General features: G+C 43.0%; 1 protein-coding gene across 5 annotated transcripts in view; it reads left to right on the top strand.

Moving 5' to 3' along the window:
• The window catches only part of WDR3 (WD repeat domain 3), a 29,999-nt gene that overhangs the window by 1,255 nt on the left and 5,983 nt on the right, over positions 1–22,761 (top strand). For 4 of the 5 annotated variants that reach the window (XR_004973177.1, XM_036342280.1, XM_036342281.1 and 1 more), the window contains exons 2-21: positions 1,606–1,807; positions 2,788–2,997; positions 5,375–5,493; positions 7,142–7,220; positions 8,294–8,389; positions 9,745–9,858; positions 10,029–10,130; positions 10,565–10,662; positions 11,787–11,894; positions 12,410–12,640; positions 14,871–14,964; positions 16,760–16,861; positions 18,163–18,248; positions 18,411–18,546; positions 19,910–19,966; positions 20,983–21,083; positions 21,297–21,408; positions 21,506–21,640; positions 21,919–21,969; positions 22,458–22,523. Coding sequence is in view for 4 of the 5 variants with exons in the window: in XM_036342280.1 (XP_036198173.1) it covers positions 1,637–1,807; positions 2,788–2,997; positions 5,375–5,493; positions 7,142–7,220; positions 8,294–8,389; positions 9,745–9,858; positions 10,029–10,130; positions 10,565–10,662; positions 11,787–11,894; positions 12,410–12,640; positions 14,871–14,964; positions 16,760–16,861; positions 18,163–18,248; positions 18,411–18,546; positions 19,910–19,966; positions 20,983–21,083; positions 21,297–21,408; positions 21,506–21,640; positions 21,919–21,969; positions 22,458–22,523 (2,268 nt within the window). In the remaining variant the exon portion in view is untranslated. The remainder of the gene's footprint in view (positions 1–1,605; positions 1,808–2,787; positions 2,998–5,374; positions 5,494–7,141; positions 7,221–8,293; positions 8,390–9,744; positions 9,859–10,028; positions 10,131–10,564; positions 10,663–11,786; positions 11,895–12,409; positions 12,641–14,870; positions 14,965–16,759; positions 16,862–18,162; positions 18,249–18,410; positions 18,547–19,909; positions 19,967–20,982; positions 21,084–21,296; positions 21,409–21,505; positions 21,641–21,918; positions 21,970–22,457; positions 22,524–22,761) is intronic. The other variant, XM_036342282.1, reaches the window with a different exon arrangement.

The raw sequence follows: 22,761 nt of genomic DNA, 5'->3' as shown, positions 1-22,761 counted from the left end.
GGGGTGTGCATGCCATGCAAACTGTACTGTGAATTTTGATCTTTCCCCGGACCAGCTCTGTGCCGTAGGATTCGATGCTGTCCGTGGGCTGGCAGTGAGCCCCGCTCCCAGGCCGCCGCGCGATCCCGAGAGTGAACAGCCGATACTCTGCACATGTGGTCATGTTAGAGGGCAGTGCCCACCTAGAGGCTGAGCTGTGCTGCTCTGCAGGTTGGGTGTATTATAGGCGGTTCGATGGGCAGGAACACAAGGGGCTTGTTGGGAAGCCCCCCGCCCATCGTAAGTCCTGAAGCTGCTATAGTAAGCACGTGTTGGCTGCTATCATATTTTTTATTAATGAGCCAAAGGTTACTACAAGGTTTTGAGCCGAATGGCGCGGAGGTTTGTGTGTCTTAAAGTCAGAAAAAAACAACAGGGATTCAGGAAGCAAAGTAGGTTTGTTTTTTGACGTGTTAAACGTGATGCTGCAAGGTGTTCCAATGGGGGTGTCTAGTCAGTATTCAGGGATGTGGACAGGACTGGAAATAGAGATGAGCAGTCCCGTGGCGGAGGCAGTCTCCCTGACGTCTCCAAGGAAAGTACGGTGGGAAGAATCGGGAGATGGCCAAGGACTACCACGAGGAACAACTACAGTTAAGGAATCAGACGAATTGGGGAAGTGTTGATAAATGGCGTAGGTGAAGGGCATTATCACCACGTGAATGTTATCTTCCCTTGATTTTTAACTGGTTTTAGGGCGGTTACTGTGCTAAGAAAAATGGGGCCAGTGAGTGGTTCCTGTGTTTTTTAAGTTGCGTGGGTGTTTGGGGGCTGGCTTTTCACTTTACCATGTCAAGCGCACGTGGGCTTGGCTTGTTACTTCCTTCACGTGTTGTCTCTTTTATCCATAACCAGTGTTTTCAGTGAATTTGACTTAGTGTGGGAACTATGGCATCTTTCAAAAACTGTGCCAAGTTGCTGTGCCATTTTCTGTGCCAAGGGGCGGCGGCTCCCCTGACTGTACTAGAACAGTAGATCCCAAACCGAGGACCACAGCAGCAGCACAGGGGAACTTGTCAGAAATGGAAAGTCTTGGGCCCCTCCCCAGATCTGCTGAATCAAAAATAGGCCTTGGGGAGGGGAGGTGGCAGGGGTCCCTGCAGTCTGTTCTCCTGAGCCCCCAGGTGAGCTGGGTACTTACAGCAATTGAGAATCGCTGTGCTAGAAGGTGAGTGCTGCGAGGTCAGGGAGATTGTTGACCTGTATCTAGCATCTACAGCAGTACCTGCCTAATTAGTTAGTTTACAATAAATGTTCGTTGATAAATATTTTCAGTCTCAGGCTCTCAGTCTCGGTGTAAAAACGTAAGAGGGTGACTAAATGGACAGAAGCTAATTTAGCGACATTGAGGCCATACATCAGATATCTGTGAGAGGGGCATGACAATGTGAGCAGTTTGCAACTTGATGAATGAGGGATGACATGTTGAATCATGGATGAGTAAAAAAGTATATTTTGTGTCATGAATTATTGTATAAGTTAACCACATGATAAACAATTGGTGTTTGCTAGCCTAGTAGAACCAACGTACCCAAAGGACTGAGTTTTCTTTGTTTGCCTGTGCAGCTGCCTCACCCGTGGTTTCAGAGCTTCTAACATGGGGCTCACCAAGCAGTACCTTCGCTATGTTGCCAGTGCGGTCTTTGGCCTCATTGGCAGCCAGAAAGGCAATATTGTCTTTGTGACACTTCGTGGGGAAAAAGGCCGCTACGTGGCAGTGCCAGCCTGTGAGCATGTTTTCATCTGGGACTTGAGAAAAGGAGAGAAGGTAAGCCGGATACCACCTGGGTCCGTGTTGGCATGTGGGTGTTTGAGGATGGAGAGGCAGAAGCATGAGAGCTCCCAGATTTTGTATGTGTGTGCCCCTGGAAGGGAAATCTTTTTTCTTTAGTTCTAGATAGCCGGGTATCAGGTTCTAGTGTGTTCTATACTAACCTCTGCAAACCACCACCAAAGAGGAGCGTACCTCTTAGGAATCTATGTGTAGTGATACTTACAGGTAATTATTTGTGGTTTTCCATAAAGGGTTGTGAGCATAATTCCCTCCGTGTGTGTTTCTCTGCTTTACCACTTACCTATCTGTCAGGTTCTTCTACTTGCCCTCACAGCCAGTTATAAAATTGAGGCATTTAAAAGGAATAGTTCTCTGCTGTGTTGACTGAATCTTTTTCTTACTTATTCAGATGGCGCTCAGGTTGTTAAACTAGGCTTTGAGACTTTGTGTAACGCTAAACGCATAAGCCTACCACTTCTACCAAACCAAATACAGGCCTTTTGATCTTGTCCACTTACTATGTGACTTCCAAGGAGGTAATACTTGGATACTTGTTGCTGCGCAGGGTCCCTTGGGGGTAAACCACGATAGCACTCTGGTGCCACATAGGTTGGTTTCTTATAAAATGGGGCTGTGTTAAGCCAAGGATGTGCTCACAACCCTTTATGGAAAACCACTTCATGACATAGGATAAGAACTTAGTAATTCATGCCATTGCCTAGGAAATTTCTGCATGTATTATGCTAATGTAGAACTTTGGAAAAAATAATTTTGCCTTTTCTTGAATGTTTCATTGCCCAGTACTAATAATAATTCCTATATTAAAGAAGTTGAGATGGATTCCAGAGTCATTATTATTTGTAAGACTGATTTGGAGTTTCTGGTGCTCTTAATTTTATGGTGCTTGTTTATTCCCACTCTTCCCTTGATGACATGCTTAACTCCTACTTTTATTTTTATTGTTATGATTTCAGATCCTTATCCTTCAGGGGCTTAAACAAGAAGTCACTTGCTTGTGCCCCTCCCCAGATGGACTGCACTTAGCTGTTGGTTATGAGGATGGGTCTATTCGAATCTTCAGTCTCCTGAGTGGGGAAGGAAATGTAACCTTCAATGGACACAAAGCAGCCATCACGTCCTTGAAGTATGATCAGCTGGGAGGCAGGCTGGCATCTGGGTCCAAGGTGAGACTTTGAATCAGTGCCCAGACTTTTAATCCTATGCCAAGCAGGATGTACACAAAAATTGTTGAACAATGGGCACATTGGGTACACAACAGTGTAGATGGTAGAAACAGCAAGAAGGATGGGTCTGAATGGGGAGGTTCACTTTGTTTTCTGTCATAGTCTCTGATTAGAGCCAATTAGATATAGGAACAAGATGAGTGTGCCCTGGTAACTGCTATATAACATCATTGTGGAAGTGCTGCCCTAATAGTACACAAGTGCAGAGACAAAATGATCATTCTTTGCCATTGAGTTTAGTAAAATTGGTAGCTTTCCTATGTCTCAAAGTTAGAAAATGTAATGTAAAAGATTCCATTTTCAATGGTTTATTAAGTAACAGACAGGAAAATACTATGAAACTTGACTAAAGAAAGTAACAGAAGATTTGAATAGACACAGAAACCATGTACTTGAATATAGAGACAAAGTATTGAAAAGATGCTAGTATTTTCTAATTAGAATAGTAAAAGCAATTTAAATAAATATCCCAATGGGTTTTGTTGTTGTTAGAACGTGACCAAATACTTTAAAAGCATCTGCGGAAAAACAAATGAATCATAAACTCTAGGATTTGGGGAAAGAAGACTAATAAAAGAGGGTTTCAGTTTTGCAGGGGTTTTTTTTCCAGGATTAGATTTTTTTTAGGAGGTTTTAGATATTAAAATGCACTATGAAGTCATAATTGAAAACATGCTAATCTCATATCAATACAAAATAGGTAATTATTACAACTTAATGAGAGTTCCAGAAACAAATCTTTCTTATTCCTAATGAGTATATTTTGGAGATGATATTTCTGATGAGTAGAAAATGGTACTTAGACAGTTGGCTAACTGTGGGGGAGGGGGGGTGGTTAAGTTAAAGCTTTACCTCATGCCATAATATTAAAGAGTGGTTGATATTTCAAGAAAACTGCAAGATAATGTAAGTAAATATGTACCTGGTGCCAAGTGGAAAAAGATTTCAAACATATCAGCAAAGAAACTATAAAGGAAAAAAGATCAATAGATTTGAATACTTAAATTTAAAACATTTGTACTTTTAATACTATATAGGAAAGCTGTTTACAAGTAAACCTTAAGAATTCTCATCACAGGGAGAAAATATTTTTCCCTTTTTTTTTTCTTTTTTTTTTTGGTATATATGTATATATATATGAGAAGATAGATGTTAGCTCAACCTATTGTGGTAATCATTTCACAATATGTGTACATCAAATCATTTTGCTGTACATCTGAAACTTACACAGTGATGTATAGAAATTTGTTCTCAATAAAATGGGGGGAAAGCATGTAATATTTTCTATATTGGAAGAAAGCTTTAATATCATTTGTCTCTTAATAACTTACAATAAAGTGAAAATAAAACCCAAAAAGGTAGACAAAAAGGAGCTCAGTGGTTCGAGAGAGGTACAGATGGTCAGTAATCACCATAGACTGTGTACAGAACTTCTCATTGGTATTCAGAAAATACAACGCAAATAAATATTGAGACAGCATTTTTTAAAATATATTTTTATTGATTTCAGAGAGGAAGGGAGAGAGAGAGAGAAACATCAATGATGAGAGAGAATCATTGATAGGCTGCCTCCTGCACGTCCTCCAGTGGGGATCGAGCCCGTAACCCGGGCATGTGCCCTTGACCAGGATTGAACCCAGGACCCTTCAGTCCGCAAGCCAACACTCTATCCACTGAGCCACACCAGCCAGAGCAAGGTAGCATTTATAGCGTGTGAAATAGGCAGTGGTTTTTGAGAAGCTGATAGTCCCCAGAGTTGAGCGGATGAGGAAATGGGTCTTGTCGCACTACCCCTGCTGGACACAGAGATTGGTGCACCCTTTTTGGAGAGTACCTTGATGATATGAGTTGCAAACCTGAAAAATACGGATACTTTTTAACCCAAGACTTTCCCTTCATAGTATTTATCCTGATCAGAGATATATACAAAGATACATAAGAATGTCCATTTCCACATATTTGTAATGGTAGAATATTGGACACTACCTAAATGGCTAAAATAGAAAAAAAAATTTTAAATAAATTATTGTATATCCTTAGGATTATTAAGAGACCATTAAAAAAATGAGAGCAGTCTGGAAAGACATGGAAAAATGGAAATGCATTAAATGAAAAAAGGGGAGGGTTTTCTAATGAATAGCATGGTGTCGGTTTAATAGGAAATTATCAATCTGGATATATACATCAAGACTGGAAGAACATAAAGTATCTGTGGTGATTATAAGGACTATATAATAAAAATTTGTAATAAAAATGTTAATTCTGTTGTTAGTCCTTTATATGATAAAGAAGGTTCTATATTATTTAATCCCTTTAGGACACAGATATTATTGTGTGGGACGTGATCAATGAAAGTGGCCTCTACCGTCTAAAGGGGCACAAGGACGCCATCACACAAGCATTGTTCCTACGAGAAAAGAACCTGCTAGTCAGTAGGTAAGGAAACAAGTTTCGCTTTCAGTTCTCTAGGTGAAGGGTTTTAAAGAGGGAGTTTGCTCCATTCCTTACTCGTTTCTCCACGCTACACTCAAGCTCATGTTCTGGTTTCCTCCGTTCTCTGCTTTTCTCTCTGCTCCCCTCCCCTCCCAAACAGTATCATAGAAGCTGTCTGGAGTTATTCATAGTATTTTTAAATTGTATTTTCTGATACCAATTTTTCCATGTTCCTTAACCTCTTGATGTGCCTTCTATACAATGAGCTGTCCGCTTTCTGGATCCCCAGAAAGTAGGAAATCACAATATGGAGCAGTGGGCAGAGGTGAATACTAAGTATTTGGTTTAGCCCAGTGGTCGCCAATCTTTCGTACCACCAGTTGGTGACCACTGCTCCAAAGGTTTCCTTAAACCAGTGGTCTCCAACCTTTCGGACCTCATGGACCACCACTGATCCACGGACCACCGGTTGGCGACCGCTTGTTTAGCCTGTCGAGAAGAGACGTGCTCCGTATTTAGGCCTTCTGACATCTACTAGGTTGAACCATTTGAAATTTCCATTTGTGTAGATCAAAAGTGATTGGTCAGATATCAGCAATTGCATAGGGTTAACCTAATGTAACAATTATCATTCCTGAGGAATGGCTACCCAGGAAAGTTTGGGGTCCTGAGGTTTGCCAGGCAGTAGCCAAAAGAGCCATAGGAATGACTCGGGAACCTGAGAAGGAACATGCGTGCTATGCCAGTGGTGGGCTGTTCCTGTGGGGAAAGTGGAACACCATTGTGTCCTGTTCCGATGAGAGCAGGAATGACTGCAGATCTACTGGAATATGCACATTATAGTTTAGGGAAAATAACGGAGGTGGGATTTTTGTAGGAAAAACTTTATAAATGGGATTTTTGTTTTGCTTTCCCCCACTTTGGTCATGAAAAGGGATTTAATTAGATTTGTATTAGTGAGGGAGCAGGGCAGAGTAGAGTCCATTGGCAGGGAATTTTAGAGCCAGATGATGGGAGGTTTTGAGAACGGTGCTGATGAAGAGCCTGATTTTGAGTCTGGTGTGAACTTAGAAAATTGAGATTATCGGACAGAAGTGTATTGGATGTGACAAGGGAACAGGAATGGGCAGAGCAACCAGACCAAGAGCTGTTAAAATAATTCAGGCAGTAGGCCTTAAATACAGAAATGGATTGGAAGGAATCAGGGCTTATCGACTTCACCGAGGTGGCATTTTCTTTGACAGAAAAATGACATGGGAGCCTAGGGAGCAGGGAGATCTAAGAAGTTTCTGTTAGTGTGTGAGAATGTTCCTGCTGTGATGATAAGCATGATAGGCTTACAGGTGAAACTTATTACTGATTTTAGAGAGAGAGAAGCATCAATCAGTTGCCTCCCCCACGTGCCCTGATGGGGAATCGAACCCGACACCTTTCAGTGCATGAGATGATGCACCAACCAATTGAGCCATACCATACCTAAAAATATTCACATGGAGAGCTCCGATTCTTTACTTTCTAAAAGAAAGTCAGGGAGAGTAGCAGCAGTAGACATTGCTGTACCTTATCTGTTTAAGGCTACAAATGAGACCTTGGTCTCCCTGTTAGTTTCAAGGTTCTTCCTAATAATACTTTTTTCTGTTTCTTCTCTTAGTGGGAAAGATACTGTGGTGAAATGGTGGGACCTTGATACCCAGCACTGCTTCAAAACGATGGTTGGCCACCGAACTGAGGTACATGTGGGCTCCCAGGCCCAGGGGAAGAATTCGGGGCAACCGGAAAGCCTGGTTTTCTCCCCCGGTCCTTTCATGGCTCTTGGCTTTCAGCAGCAGTAATCGTCCAGTGCTACCTGAGAGACAGAGTCGGTGTGGTGGGGGAGGTGCCAGCCATCAGCAGATACTGGCATTTACTTAAAAGGGGCTTTGGATACGTTTTAACCCATGAATATTGAGTTTCATCTTTTTTTTTTTAATCCTCACCCAAGATATGTTTTTATTACTTTTTAGAGAGAGAGAGAGAGAGAGAGAGAGAGAGAGATAGATCTGAGTTGCTCCCGTACATGCACTGACTGGGGAACGAACCTGCAACCTAGATATGTGCCCTAATGGGGAATCAAACTTGCAACCCTTTGGTGCAACCAACTGAGCCACCTGGCCAGGGCTAAATTCATCACTTTTAAATAGTAAGTGTCCACCTTTATGATTGTAGGGAGGCTTAATGACACTGTGTACAGTACCGGGCCCGGTGACATGTGAATAGCAAATTGTAGTCATTATAAAAGTTACCTGAACTTAGATCTCTTCTGTAGAGAAGAGATCACATCTTTGCATCCTACTCTGTTCAAACCAGGCTTTCAAAAGCATATACCTGGAGTAAATGAGGAAAAGCGAGTTAGATCTCTGGTGATTGATTTGCAATAGTACTGCTATTTTTATTGTTTACTTCTTGGGTATTTGAGGCTGAGTATGATGCAGCAGATATGAATGGAGCTCAGCTCCTTTTATTTGTGAGGCAAGGAAGTATCAGACTTAAAAATCTTCATTAGAGTGGACTCTTATTAGGATTTATGTTGAACACTGTTCTCTAAAGATAGCAAACTGATTTTAGAGAGAGAAAAGTTATCAGACAATTGTGCCATAGGCCATTTTTTCTTTCTAACAGTGGAATTTCCCACAATCCATGTTGACAGAATTACCTTAATATTGGACTTTGCAAATGCACTACAGTGTACTGAAGCTCTTGGAGTATCACATCATACATCCTAGGGTCTTATAAGTTGTATTATTGGAATCTCTTTATATTCTAGGTGTGGGGGTTGGTTCTGGTGTCAGAAGAAAAGCGACTCATCACGGGGGCTTCGGACAGTGAGCTGAGGGCCTGGGACATAGCCTATCTGCAAGAGGTAATTCCTTTTTCTCATTATGTGCCTGTCGTGTTTCACCGGTTTTAGGGGCTCGTTGACTTTAAAAAATAGGATGTAATTACTGAGTGCTTCACACAGTGTCACATAGTTCTAAAGGAATGCTATCACATTGATAACCTGCAACTTCTAAACAAGTTTTCTTCATTCTGTGCTCCATTGCCCTCATGGGTTCAGGCTTGGAAGGATAGCTTTAGGCGTCTAGCTTCTGGTCATGCTAATGTTTTAGTTTGTGGGATTCTTAGCCTAATATTCCTGGACCTTCGGTGTCCATGGATGGACTTGAGAATATCAGTGACTCTTTCCCCTCAGACAAAAGTCTGTAAAGTTTGTGTGTTTCTAAATACGTCTATTCTGAGATCTATAACTTTTTCTCCGATCCTCCCGAGATTTTGTGAGGAAACGATTCTGGACCTTACGTTTACTGGTAGCTGGAGTTCAGTGTGTGGTGTGTCCAGCAGCCACTTCGATAGGTTCTACATTAGTAGGCGAGGGCTTAGCTTTTCTTTATTTAAAGGGGAAAGTATAACCTCTCTTGCAATGCTTTTGCAATTCTTAATGCCAGTTTGAATCTTTCCCTCTAGAACAGTGGTTCTCAACCTGTGGGTCGCGACCCTTTTGGTGGTCGAACGACCCTTTCACAGGGGTCGCCTAAGACCATCCTGCATATCAGATATTTACACTATGATTCATAACAGTAGCAACATTACAGTTATGGAGTAGCAACAAAAATAATTTTATGGTTGGGTCACAACATGAGGAACTGTATTTAAAGGGCCAGGAGGTTGAGAACCACTGTTCTAGAATATGGTAGATCTTTTACCTAGGAACAGTGGTTCTCAACCTTCCTAATGCCGCGACCCTTTAATACAGTTCCTCATGTTGTGGTGACCCCCAAGTTCATTGTTACAAATTGAACATAATTAAAGCATAGTGATTAATCACAAAAACAATATGTAATTCCAATGGTCTTAGGCAACCCCTGTGAAAGGGTCGTTTGACCCCCAAGGGGGTCGCGACCCACAGGTTGAGAACCGCTGACCTAAGAAGGTTTTAAGATTAATGAAGAGTCAATCATCATTTTATCACCTTGTTACTAAATAATAGTTCTTATACTCTGGAAGCTACTGGAGATAGGATAGCCAACAGTGTTTTGTATGCATTTGTTATAGTCAGTCTTTCATATATCCTGGTAAATGTCCTGCCGCTGAAGAGGTTTGATCAGAGAGATCACTGAGTGGAGGGTACTAGTGGCCATCAGGACAGGTTCCTAAGTCATTAGGGTTAAGTCATTTCCTAGAACATATTATTTCATAGTTTCCATTTTTGTAAAACAGATTAAAGATCTAGAAGAACCAGAGCCCAAGAAAACCAAGGGCTCGTCCCCTGGAATACAGGACACATGTGAAGCAGAGGATGGTGCCCTCGAGGTGGACGAGGCTCCTGAGGATGTAAGGCATTTCTGTTTCTGGTCTCTGATTGAGCTAAGTGGCGGGGAAAGTGAAAATTGTTATTGAATTTGTAATTCTTGGCATTGTTTTAGGGAATGTCTTTGTTATCTGCGTTTCTTAGTCGTCTTTTCAGAGGCTAACCTTCCTCTTCCCTGTTGCTCCTCCTGCAGCGCATCCTCACCTGCAGAAAAGCTGGTTCCATCCTGCGGGAAGGAAGGGACAGAGTCGTGAACCTCTCGACCGACAGGACAGGCAGGATGCTTGCTTGCCATGTGAGTTCCAGTCTCAGGAGGAAGTCACAAGGACTAGGCGTTCCTTTCAGAGACCTGTTCTTTCAGAGTCTGTGAAGATCAGTTTTCCTTTGGTCATGCTAAAAGTCATGATGATACTGTGTGGGCCTATAATCCCGAGCTTCTGTCAGCCACCACATTAATAATGGCTGTTATGTTCTTACGAGCGGCTGTTTATTACATGCTTGCTTTCCTAAGCAGTCTCAAAGCATTAACTCTTACTTAGTCTTCAGAGCAGTGCTCTGAGTAGGAGGTGGTGTTCCCCTTCACAGATGAGACAGTGAACCCAGAGAGAGAAGTTGTCCAAGGTGATACAACTAATAAGGGAAGAAAAGGAAACGGATTTAGTTCTTACTGAGAAAAAGCTAGCTGACAAATAGCCCATCCTGGACTCAGTCAGCCTTTTGTCTTTCTAGGGAACTGATTCTGTGCTGGAAGTGTTCTGCATCCTCTCCAGAGAGGAGATTCAGAAGAAAATGGATAAGAAGATGAAGAAGGCCAGAAAGAAAGCCAGGTGTGTTTCCTTATACTTACTAATAGTCAGGTATCCTGGGTGTGCCCACATAGTACCCATAGAAAAACTGGGTTAAGGAAATATTTACTCTATTTTCAGTTACTGTTAAAAGCTAGATGTTGAGGCATGCTGGTAGTCCAAGTTTACATTTCTACTCTTTAGTACAGCTTTTTAACTCTTGCATTCCAGTCTTGAACTCAGAGCAACACAGAGCTAGACAGATTTTTAAAAATCACTTCTAAATGACTTAAATTCCCAGAGAGCAGCCCTGTGTCTTCAGTGACAGCAGCCTGTACAGAAGGAAGCCGGTTGCACGATGCTCACTTGTGGGACTAAGAAGGAAGGCTGGTTGGACAGTCATGTAATTGAAGTCTGGAGGCTGTATAACCCTGAAATAGGACATTATAGTCATAGAAATTGGTTCCTCAATGGTTGAAACTTACCACGTCTCAAAGAAATAAAAACTCATCTGATTTGACAACTCTTTTGAGATCTCTGGCTTATTTAACATGATTGGATTGAATTTTTTTAAAAATCCAGGTTAATGAATTTTCTAAAATGTCCTGAAGTTAGAAAAATTTACCAAATACATTTCAGTGGAATAGTTCAAATTACAGAGACTTGTCCTAGGAAATTGTATGGGCTCTTGCATTCAGAGCTCTCACCCCTCTCCCCGACTCCCCATTTTTTAAAAAATATATTTTTATTGATTTCGGAGAGAAAGGGAAAAGGATATAGAAACATCAGTGATAAGAGAGAATCATTGGTTGGCTGCCTCCTACATGCTCCCCACTGGGGATCGAGCCTGCAACCTGGGCATGTGCCCTTGACTGGAATCGAACCCAGACCCTTTAGCCCACATGCTGATGTGTATCCACTAAGCCAAACCAGCTAGGGCGAGCCCATTTTTTGAGAGAACCCCTTAAATGCTGTAATACTTTACATTTGTGACGCTGCAATGCAGAGCATTTCTCCATCCACTACATTTGTAGTTTTCACAGTCATCCTGTATAGTTATGTGCCTCTCCCAAGATCACAGAGGCTGTGAGTCTCAGAGCCAGAACTTGACTCAACTAGTAGCAAAGCTGCTGGAAAAGTGGTAGCATGAGTTTGTTTCCCTCTAGATTAAACTCTGGCAAAGGGGAGGAGGAAGACCTTGAAGTCAGTGTTGAAATGACTCTGCAAGATGAAATCCAGCGGGTGACAAACATCAAAACATCTGCCAAAATCAAGTGAGTGCGCGTGCAGTGTGTGGAGTACCTGAGGAGTTCCTGCGGTGTAGGAACAGCGAGCAGCAGCGCTGTATTGACTTGGTTACACAATTTGTTAGCGGCCTGTATGAAGTGTGTATTTGGAGACGGTGATCGTGGGATGCCTGTGTCACACTCAACTCCCGCTCCCTCATAGCGGGCACACTTACTCGTCATGTCATTTTAGTTTTACCTTTTACCTATTTGATTACTATTCTTTCCTGCTGCCAATTTAAAAGAAAAATGTATTCCTCATATGCCGAAAGGATTTGAGGTCACTTACAAAAGATACACAAGAACAACATATATGCCAGGTCCAGGGATTAAGCCCAGATTTCTTAAAGCTTATACTCAACTAGTATCCAATACTCAGAGTTCTCTTACATGTAAAATTCTTTACACTTGTTCACACTCATATAGATTGAGGACGCTGCAAAGCCTTTGTCCTAGAAAAAAACTGTGGGAGCTGAGACGTTTATGAATATTTCCACATGCAGATCCTTTGACCTGATCCTCTCACCTCAAGGGGAGTTAAAGGCTGTCTTCCTGCTGCAGAACAACTTGGTGGAATTATATTCACTGAACCCATCAGCGCCTGCACCTCAGCCTGTGAGGACGAGCAGGGTCACCCTCGGGGGCCATCGCAGTGACGTGCGGACTTTGTCCTTCAGCTCGGACAATATCGCTGTCCTTTCCGCGGCAGCCGACTCCATTAAGATTTGGAACAGGTTTGTGAAATGATCTTTCGGTAGCTTTATCCAGCAGTGTTTTCTTCCCTTTGAATAGTTCTTAATACTCTTCATGGTTAGTTACTAGTTTCTTAAGGCCTTAAAGACAGTTCCATCCAAATATATCTTCAGTGTTTTTTGAGCGTACATCTGTGGGGTTTAGGAAAAGTGGCCTTTTTGTTCCATGCAAAAAAAATTCAAACTTGTTCCATGTATGAAAGCTACAAGCTTCATGCTGGAGAGAAACAGCCATACTGCCGACTTCTTAAATTCAGGTAGGCTCTTCGTGCTGTCCAGTAATGCCACTTTACTGCTTCACTCCTCACTTTGCTGGGTGACTCTTTCACACCTTTTCTCAAGCACCTCTAAGCTGGTGACCTTGCTTCCTACTTCTCTGGAAAAGTGGAAACTTCTAGAAAACGTTCATATGCCCCCATTACACCTGCCACACTCAGAACGTCTTCATCTTATCCAGGTTTCTGCCCTTCCTCACAGTGCTGTGTTAGGGCTTCTAACAAAATTAATCATTTGTGTGTGAGAGTGTTTCTCATCTCCTTCCTCGCAGATTTCCTCCTGCATCATCAGTTTCCCTTTCCATTGGCTATTCCATCAGCATACAGATGGGCTGTACTATCTCCCATCTTAAAAGAAGTAATAACCCTGTCTCATGCTCCTCTCTGTTCAGCTCCCCATCTGCCTGCTCGTCTCCATGCTGTCTGCATCTGTCTCTGTGAGGCTTTACCCCCACCGTGCCGCCAAAGCCGCTGTTGGCACCACATCAGACATCTTGTTTCTAAACCCAGCAACCTGTGAGCTGCATTTGACACTCTCTCTGAATTGATCACTTTCTCTTTGAAACACTTTCTTTGATTTTTATTACTTCCTCTCCTGACTGTTTTTTGTTAGTCTTTTCTGGATCCTTCTTACCTTTCATGTTGGAATGCTTCACGGGGGAGTCCTTGGACCTTTTCTGTGTCCACTCACTCTGTGTGACCTCCAGTCACACCTTTCTCTGTGCTGGTGACACAGGAGTTTATATCTCTAGCCTTAGCCTCTCCCTCCCCATCAGGCCCATTTATCCAAATGCTTTGTTTGTGTCACCACTTGGATGTCTAGTAAGCATCTCAAATTTTTATATGTCCCGAACCAGACTTGTGATCTTCATTTCTTCAACAATTTTCCCACCCGCTTCTTAGAGACTTCCCCATCTTAGTACATAATTATTTCCTTCCAGTTGTTCTGGCCCCAAATCCTTGCAGCCATTCTTGATTCTCATTACACATGTCCAGTTCATTAGTAAATCCTTTACCTTCAAAATGTACCCAGATCCAACCACCTCATCACCTGCCCTGCCTGCACCCGATTCACACCATCATCTCTCCTCTGGACTGTTGAAATAGCTTCCTGGCTGGTCCCCCGTAGTCCATTCTCAACACAGCAGTCTGTGTGGGAGTTATGTCACTTCCAGTAGCGCCATCTCACTCCAACTTGAAACCAAAGCCCTTCCAGACATCATCTCTCACTGCTGCCCCGTCTGCTCCCCTGGAGCCTCACTGGCTTTTTTGTTCTCCCTTCAACATAAGAACATGCCTGTGTCATGGCTTCTGTGCTCCCTGTTCTTTCTGCCTGAGACCACCTTCCCCTTTCTCCGTCTTCTCATCAAAGGGCAGTCCTGCTCCCCTCCCCCTTGCACTCTGCACACATACAGGCCCCCACCCCCAGCTTTGTGTTTCTCCATAGCACCTGCTACCCCCTGTACCAGGTAGACCAACATTTATCTCATTCCTAAAGAATGCTAAGCTTTATGAGATCCTGGCGCTCAGTAAATGTTTGATGAATGAAGTGGGCATTTGATATATATTTGTTGAATTGATGAATGTTTATGGTCCAATAAATAAACTTATAGGGATAGATAGAAATAAGCTAATTTGACTTGCAATCCTGAGCTCACTTCCGTGTAGTGGCAGGTGGGGTCTCTGAGCCAGCAGATGCTTTTTCTGCCTGCTGTTGTCTAATCTCTGCTCCTCAAGACGAGGAGGCTCCTGCAATGAAAACAAGCTTTTCTCCCTTGACTGCAACTGGGTCTGAGCCAGGATTCTTCGGGCTTTGTCGTCTCTCACGTTGATTGCTTTGTGTGGCTAAGTGTGCATTGAACACACACCCTGACCTCTAAGGTGGGGAGGCAGGTTCTCTTCACAAACATATTTATGTTCCACCTTCTCTCTCACAGGTCTACACTGCAGTGTATCCGCACAATGACCTGTGAATATGCACTTTGCTCATTCTTTGTACCTGGTGATAGGCAGGTGGTCATCGGAACAAAGGTAAATTGGGATTTTTTTCTTGGATTTTGGTGTCTATCCTACTTAGTATTCGAAAAGGTGTTTGAGAAACCTGGCTTCTTTTTTAACATAGTGGAACTGTGTTAGAGCTGGATAACATGAGGGTGTTCATTGTCCCTGTTTTGAGGGTTTTGCTTTGTTTCTAAGAAATCAAACCTTATGTCAATTATGTGGAAGGCAAAGTCACGCCCTGAGATATCTGTCACTAACATTTTGGTGGTCAGGCTTTTGTGCATCTTTTTGAGCACATATGTAATTGTGATTTGAGAAGACTAACAATAAATACATTAAGTACCTTGCTTCATGCTTGGCAGATAGAAGCTTCAGTAAAAACCTGACCAAGGCCTCATTCCCAGCTGCTCATCAGATTGGGGGATACCATGTGGGAATGAGCAGATGTGGATTTGGAGTCAGAATCTCTCCCTTAAGAAATGGGTAATTTGGAGCAAGTCCCATAACTTCTCTTAGGGAAGATATCCCTAAGAAGTCCCTTATCTCTCTAATGGGATCATGAGGTTTGCTTCTGACAGCTTTCCCCCCAGGTGAACCTCGGTTTGAATCCCACCCAGCCCTTCCACTCACTGGCTATGAGGCCTTTGGGCAAGTTACTTAACCCTGTAAGCCTTGGTTTTCTCATGCAAAATAATGTAAATAACCTAGCTCACAGCATGCTACTTATAAGAGCTGGTACCTTAAGTAGCAATGATGAGTAGGAGTGAGAATAAATGGAGTAAGGTCTATGTAATGTTTTGAAAAGTTCTTTGCAAGTGTTTGTCATTTTTATCTCCATAAACCAGGGCCATGTGTGCATGATTATTTTATTAGAAAACCTGTGTAACACAATGGATATATATCCTTTGCCCAGCACAAAGTGAAAAATAAGCTGGAGAGATCGTGGGGTCATTGTCAGGGAAAGAGCATTAAATTCAGTTAAAAGTCTCCCTCATTTTTCATTCTTCTAACAAATATTCATCTGCCATTTGCTGTTGAGAGACAATTTTGCAAATGGCTTTCAAGGCTACCTGTATGACTAAAATACAACCCCTAGCCTAGCCTCTGTGCTAGGCAGATAATGTACATTATCTCACTGAATCCCCACAACAGTGTAGAAAGGTGGGCTTTTACAGGTTTAAAAAACGGGCCCATAAAGATGACTTCACCAGCAGTCACTGAGTTGGAAAGAGGCAGCCCTGGGACTCCAGTCTCCACTCATGCTCTTCCCACTGGGCGTGCAGAAGCTCAGAGCAGATTTTGCCGCTGTGTGTGGTCCCTGTTGGCACTGTGGCCGTGGCTTACACAGGGTCCTGAGCAAGCATGGCCGATGTTTTCTAAGCTGCTACGATGTTTTTAGGTTCATTGCTCACCCTAGCATGGTAGGTAGATTGTCAGTGTAGGGTAGAGAGGAAACCAAGGCTAGATGGGGTAGGGTTGGTTAAGCCAGTTACCACAGGCGTAGTCCACTTACAGGACTGATTCCAGGTTTGCCATGTGCTGTTAGGGTTATTCTGATTGGCCTGTGGCCATGATGTTTACCTTTTGAAGATGGGAACCAATGAAAATGGCAGGAGTACTACAGGAATAGCCACCCTGCCAGGGTTAACTCCTCACGTCAGCAGGGGTTTCATTGCGTTGATTTGGGTAGGAGTACAAGCATGGCCTGGAGCCCATTTCCAAGCAGTGCCGCAGGGTTGCTGCTTGGCGGTGAAGTCTTTCCTGCCCGCGCAGGCAGGGGTAGTGGGTGTGCTCCTCAGAGCTGTGCTCGTTCTGTCGCCCACAGACAGGACGCCTGCAGCTGTATGACTTGGCCTCGGGGACGCTGCTGGAGACCGTGGATGCCCATGACGGGGCTCTGTGGTCCATGTCTCTCTCTCCAGACCAGGTAATGTACAGATGTTCACATCTGGACTTCAGGACTCTGCTGCATCTCCCATCTGTTCCGTCAGGTTTCACTGCTGCCTAATAGATTTCTCTCAGGGTTTCTTTAAAGAAAGCATGTTTAATCTAATCTTTCGATTTCCTGTATGATGTTCTACATGTCATTGTGAAATGAGTCCTTGTTCAGCTGCTCTCAGTCATCAGTGACATGTCATCACGTTCCTTACCTTCATGGTTTTCTGCCAGTGCTTTATGATACTTCTTAAGAAGACAGTTCCTTGGGCAACGCAGTGCAGAGGGTAGAGCAGGCTCTCCTCCCCTCTTAGTCCATTCATCTGTGACTAAATCTAGTGCTTTAGCAGATAAGTTGGCCCTTATGAGTCATTCACGGTGGGCTTCCTTCAGAGGCGTCACCCCCCATGAGGTGCAGTGGCTCAGAACATTGTGAGGTATTATTTTAAAATACCTTAAGAGATTGTGGCCCATTCATTTGCATATTCTGAATGGTGGTGAACCTTCATTCATTGAATGTAGACATTTTTGGAAAACACTGAATCTGGATTTTAGAGTGGGTAGTGCTGTTGGAGTCAGAATGCAGCAGCAGCATGTAAATTTTAAATGGTTAACCATCTTGCATTGTACCGTGGTCTATCTCTTCCAAAATATTTTCACATCCATTATGCAGATTGTTATTTTTGCAATGACTTTGTAAATTAGGTGGTCTTTATCACCATGGCAACAGTAAGCGTCTGTAAAGTTGTTCCCTGTTACAAATCTCTGAATTGGCCGACCAGATGCTTGAAATTGTTTCTACCTCTGTGTTCTGGGCACTACACCAGCTCTGCAATGTGACGAGGTTAATTGTCTTGATATTGGGAAGCGATTTTAACATTTTAAGCAGAGATAGTGTAGGGTACATTTATGCTCTTAGGTGAATACTGTGAACAAACTTATTTAGGTGATCCAGTCTGTTTATCTGTGGAACTGCTTTACAGCTTAGTAGCAGATCCCTTAGACTGTTGCCTTCTCAGGTGGAGTACAAGCCCCCAACGCTCACTGTGTCTTTCCTCCTGATGCCGAACGGAAGTATAACTAGGACTTTCCACTAGTTGTCCTCTGTCATTTGTGTCACTAGGAATTCTCAAATATGGTCTGAAGCAGCAGCCCCTAAAGAGAGTGAAGGAGTTAGAAACCACGTTTAGTTCTTATCTCATGCCATTGAAGACAAATGGTCTTTATACTATTTTGGTATCTTATCCAGGTTTCTGTGCTAAAATTCTAATTGGGATGTCATTTGGTTTTCAGCGTGGCTTTGTGACAGGTGGTGCAGATAAGTCTGTCAAGTTCTGGGATTTTGAGTTGGTGAAAGATGAAAATAGTACCCAGAAGAGGTGAGTAGACATTTTTTATTTTCCTCCATTTCTTGGACTGAAAGTGGGGACTCACTGAATGGACTTTTGAGTATTTCTGTTGAGCTCCAGAGTTTTTTGGCACTTTCATCTGCCTTTGTAAGGTACTCAGTGTTTTTTTCTGGATGATTTCTGTGATGCTAGGCTTTCTGTGAAGCAAACCCGAACCCTGCAGCTGGATGAAGAAGTTCTGAGTGTCAGGTACTCACCCCATCAGAACCTGTTGGCGGTGTCTTTGCTGGACTGCACTGTGAAGATTTTCTATGTCGACACCTTAAAGGTACCGTGGTCATGCCTTCCTTCCTTTCTGACTGGCCTGGGTGGAGATCGTAAGGAGGTGGCCTTGTGCCCTGACCAGTTTGACTCGGTGGATAGAGCATCAGCCTGCGAACTGAAGGGTCCCAGGTTCGATTCCAGGCCCTTGGTTGCGGGCATATCCCTAGTAAGGGGGTGTGCAGGAGGCAGCTGATCGATGTTTCTCTCTCATCAATGTTTCTAACTATCCCTCTCTCTTCCTCTCTCTGAAAAATCAATATATATATTTTAAAAAATGTGGCCTTGTGCCCGGCCAGTATTGCTCAGTGGTTGAGCGTTGACCTATGAACCAGGAGGTCATGGTTCTATTCCCAGTCAGGGCACATACCTGGGTTGCAGGCTCGAGCCCCAGTGGGAGGCGTGCAGGAGGCAACCAATCAATGACTTTTATCATTGATGTTTACCTCCTCCCTTCCTCTCTGAAATCAATAAAAATATATTTTAAAAAAGAAAAAGAAGCCCTAACCGGCTTGGCTCAGTGGATAGAGCATTGGCCTGCGGACTGAAGGGTCCCAGGTTCGATTCCGGCCAAGGGCACATGCCTGGGTTGCAGGCTCCATCCCCAGTAGGGGGTGTGCAGGAGGCAGCCAATCAATGATCCTCTCTCATCATTGATATTTCTATCTCTCTTTCTCCCTTCCTCTCTGAAATCAATAAAGAAATATATTTAAAAAAAAAAAAAGAAAAAAGAAAAAGAAGTGCCCTTGAGTGCCCAGCAGGAGCATATTTCTAAAAACTTGTATGTGGATCGAACATTGTAGGTGCCCTAGGAAAGCCAAAAGAGTTTTAGAAGAGTCTTCTTGTTTATAGCTTTTGTTTAAAGCAAGTTAGATTGCATATGTTCAGAAAATCCTGTCCTAGCCAGTAGTTTTCAGGGGCGTTGCTGGGTGTCCTGGGCAGTGATTCCACACTTGGCTTTATATCAGGGTCTTTGTGTTGCTTTAACAATACAGTTTACTGGGCCCTACCCGCAGAGCCCTACCCGCAGGGTTGGTGGGACTGCGTTGAACCTGGGAATGATGTGAAGTAAGTGCCCCGGGGTCTCTCCAGCTGAGCGATCCAGAGACCGTCTCTGCTGTGTGCAAGGGAGGCAGGAGGCTTCCGGGCCTCACGCTCCACTGGGCTGCCCGGTCCTTGGCAAGGGCATGCTGGGTATGAAGCGAGACGGGTGCGGCTGCCAGCAGGGGTTTGCTTTTGAGAATAAACACACAAAGTGACCCAGACAGTGTTAGCATTGGATTTTGAAGTTATATTTTAGATTAACGTAATAAATTATGCCTGTATTTTATAGACAAACATGAATTATTTATATTCTTTTTTATGTTTAGTTTTTTCTCTCACTGTATGGACACAAACTGCCTGTTATATGCATGGACATCTCTTATGTAAGTAAAATTTAAATAGTATCTCAGTAACAAGTTATTTTTCTAAAGCATTTTCTTAGTTCTTGGCTTGATAGGTCATTTTAGAATATTTATTTTTTCATTCTGTCGTATATCTCCCCCCGACCCAAAAGCAAAATTATATATATATTTTTTATTATTATTATTATTATTATTTATATATGATACTTAATGTTTTCAGAACATTTTCACAAATTAATCCTCATAACTAGCTCCCTGTTGTAGATTCCTCAAATAATATTTTGTGTAAAATACTATAATTGATAGAGCACCCTAACATATGAAAGACTTTAAAAAGACACCCCCTTTGCTTTGAAAGCAGGTAAGGAAGATGGGCCTTAGCTTTCTTATGTGGATATCCAGGTATTTTCCACTCTGTAAACTTAGTCTCTTGACCAAAATCCTATCTGCAATGTCTAGTTGTGATTAGGGGTGGCGATATATACTTAAAAACAACGTCCAGTCGGTATGAAAGGCGTGGGCCTGTGCTTGAGTGATCAGCGAGTTAACAGAACAAGTTGGTGCTGAAAAAGATTTCCGATTTTCTTGTTAACAGCCATTTGAACTAGGCATTGAAATAGGAAGAGGAGAGAGAAATGTGATAAGGAACATGGGACAAAAGGCGAGGTCCCAACATTCTAGGAGATTCTTCTCTTGTTCTTTCCTTCTCTCTACCTCTCCCTCTCTTTGCCCAAATTCTGTAGCAGATTAGAGGTTCTTTTTCCTACCTACTTAACAGGTCAATAGACAATCTCCATGAAGGCACAACACGGCCCTGTGGCCGTGCAGAAACATTGAAGCTTTTGCTTGACAAGCTTTTAAGTAGGTTTGCGGATAAAGGCAAAGTAGGTGCTCTTGGTAGAGAAATGGGGGTGCTTTCTTGGCATTGATTTTCATGTTTTGGGGAGATTGGGTTAAGTGTTCTGGTAGCTTGTCTTTCTCTACTTTTCAGAGTCGGATAATCAAGTGAAGCGATGTGTTTCCTCTCTTCCTCGTAGGACGGAGCACTGATAGCAACCGGGTCTGCCGACAGGAATGTGAAAATCTGGGGTTTGGACTTCGGGGACTGCCACAAGTCTCTCTTTGCTCACGACGACAGGTGGGCGCAGTCTTTTCAGAGACTCCCTCTCAGTCGCCTGTACCATCTCCCTTGAGCATGTGTCTGTGTTTAGTGTCTCAGATCGTCATACATTTAAAATTCTAAAGTATAAGCAAGACACTCTAGAACTAGCTATTCAAAAGCTATTGAAGTATGTAAGACTCTTACTAATGTGGACTTGGATGACATTTGAATACTCTTCTCGCCTTTCAGTGTGATGTACCTACAGTTTGTCCCCAAGTCTCACCTCTTCTTCACCGCCGGGAAAGACCGGAAGATCAAGCAGTGGGATGCGGACAACTTTGAGCACATACAGACTCTGGAGGTAATCCGCCTGCGTGCTGGCTCCCCTAATGTGAGCAGGTAGCCATCTGTGAGTAACATTCTGACTGCCGGTTGGGGTTTGTTTTTCCTCTCTCCAGGGGCACCACCAGGAGATATGGTGCTTGGCTGTAAGCCCCAATGGAGACTATGTCGTGTCATCATCCCATGACAAATCTCTGAGACTTTGGGAGAGAACAAGGGAGCCTCTTATTCTTGAGGAGGAGAGGGAAATGGTAAGGACTTGGGCCTGGTTACAAATGCGCTGGTGGGTGTCTGACACACTATCCCAAGTTCTCTGTCTGGTTTAGGCACCCCTCAGGCAGTGCAAGTCCAAGGACACCTGAGATGGGGCATGTTCCCACGACAACTGCCACCGTTCAGCAGCCGGGCAGAGGCGAGGCCACAGGGACTAGACTTCAAAGCAGCAGCTCTTTGCTGTCTCCTTCTCATTTCATTTTGCATAGAGACCATGTTTCTTCCTTCAGATTAATTTCTGTCTCTCTCTTGGCAGCAAAGGGAAGCGGAATATGAGGAGAGTGTGGCCAAAGAAGACCAGCCAGCAGTAAGTAAACTTGGGATCCTGGGATTGTGCCTGTAATTACCTTATTAGAATTTAGCCTAATTTCAAGAATTTCTGAGGGAGTTACAACTGGGGCAGATGCCAAGGTCATCACCAGCTGAGGTGAGACAGATTATGCGTAGTCCTTTCAGTCAACTGTATTCTGGCTTTTTTTTTTTTTTTTTTTTTTTTTTTTTTAAGGAGACTTCAGGGAATTTCACTAGAACAAAATTAAAATCGGGAAAAATTGAGAAGCTGGGTGTTATTTTAAAACATTTGTAGAGAAAAATATTCTTATGATAATACATATAAAATACTCAACATGGTGTCTGGCCCTTTCTCAGTCCTCAGTGAGTGTAGCTGATGACCAGTGTTGTTATTCTGAAACCATGGTGCCTGTTCTTTTAGGGACAGTAGGTTAACTTACTGGCTCATTGGCTCTTTAATGCTTGTCAACAGTATTATTCAAGGATCTCTCTGTTTTCTGGCAGGTTCCAGGGGAGACTCAAGGAGAAAATTACTTTACTGGAAAGAAAACTATTGAAACAGTCAAAGCAGTAAGTTGATATAGAATGTAGTACCTCATTTTTTCATAGGATCTGGACTCTTTAGTAAAAGTCTTTATCAACCAAATAGTCTTTTGTGGCAAAAAAAAAAGATTGATTAAATTTATAGGGAGATCAAAACCCATTTTCCTTCTTTGTAAGAAGGACACGGGTTGCTGCACCTGTTTGCCTTCTAGAAAGGAAAGCTTGGTCTCCTGAAAGTAGCACCTTCAGTAGACCTGTTCCTGGG

Source organism: Myotis myotis, unplaced genomic scaffold (assembly GCF_014108235.1).
Source record: "Myotis myotis isolate mMyoMyo1 unplaced genomic scaffold, mMyoMyo1.p scaffold_m19_p_18, whole genome shotgun sequence".
Classification (NCBI taxonomy): domain Eukaryota; kingdom Metazoa; phylum Chordata; class Mammalia; order Chiroptera; family Vespertilionidae; genus Myotis; species Myotis myotis.
The sequence above is the reverse complement of the archived record's forward strand: the minus strand, read 5'-3'. Positions and strand labels throughout refer to the sequence as shown.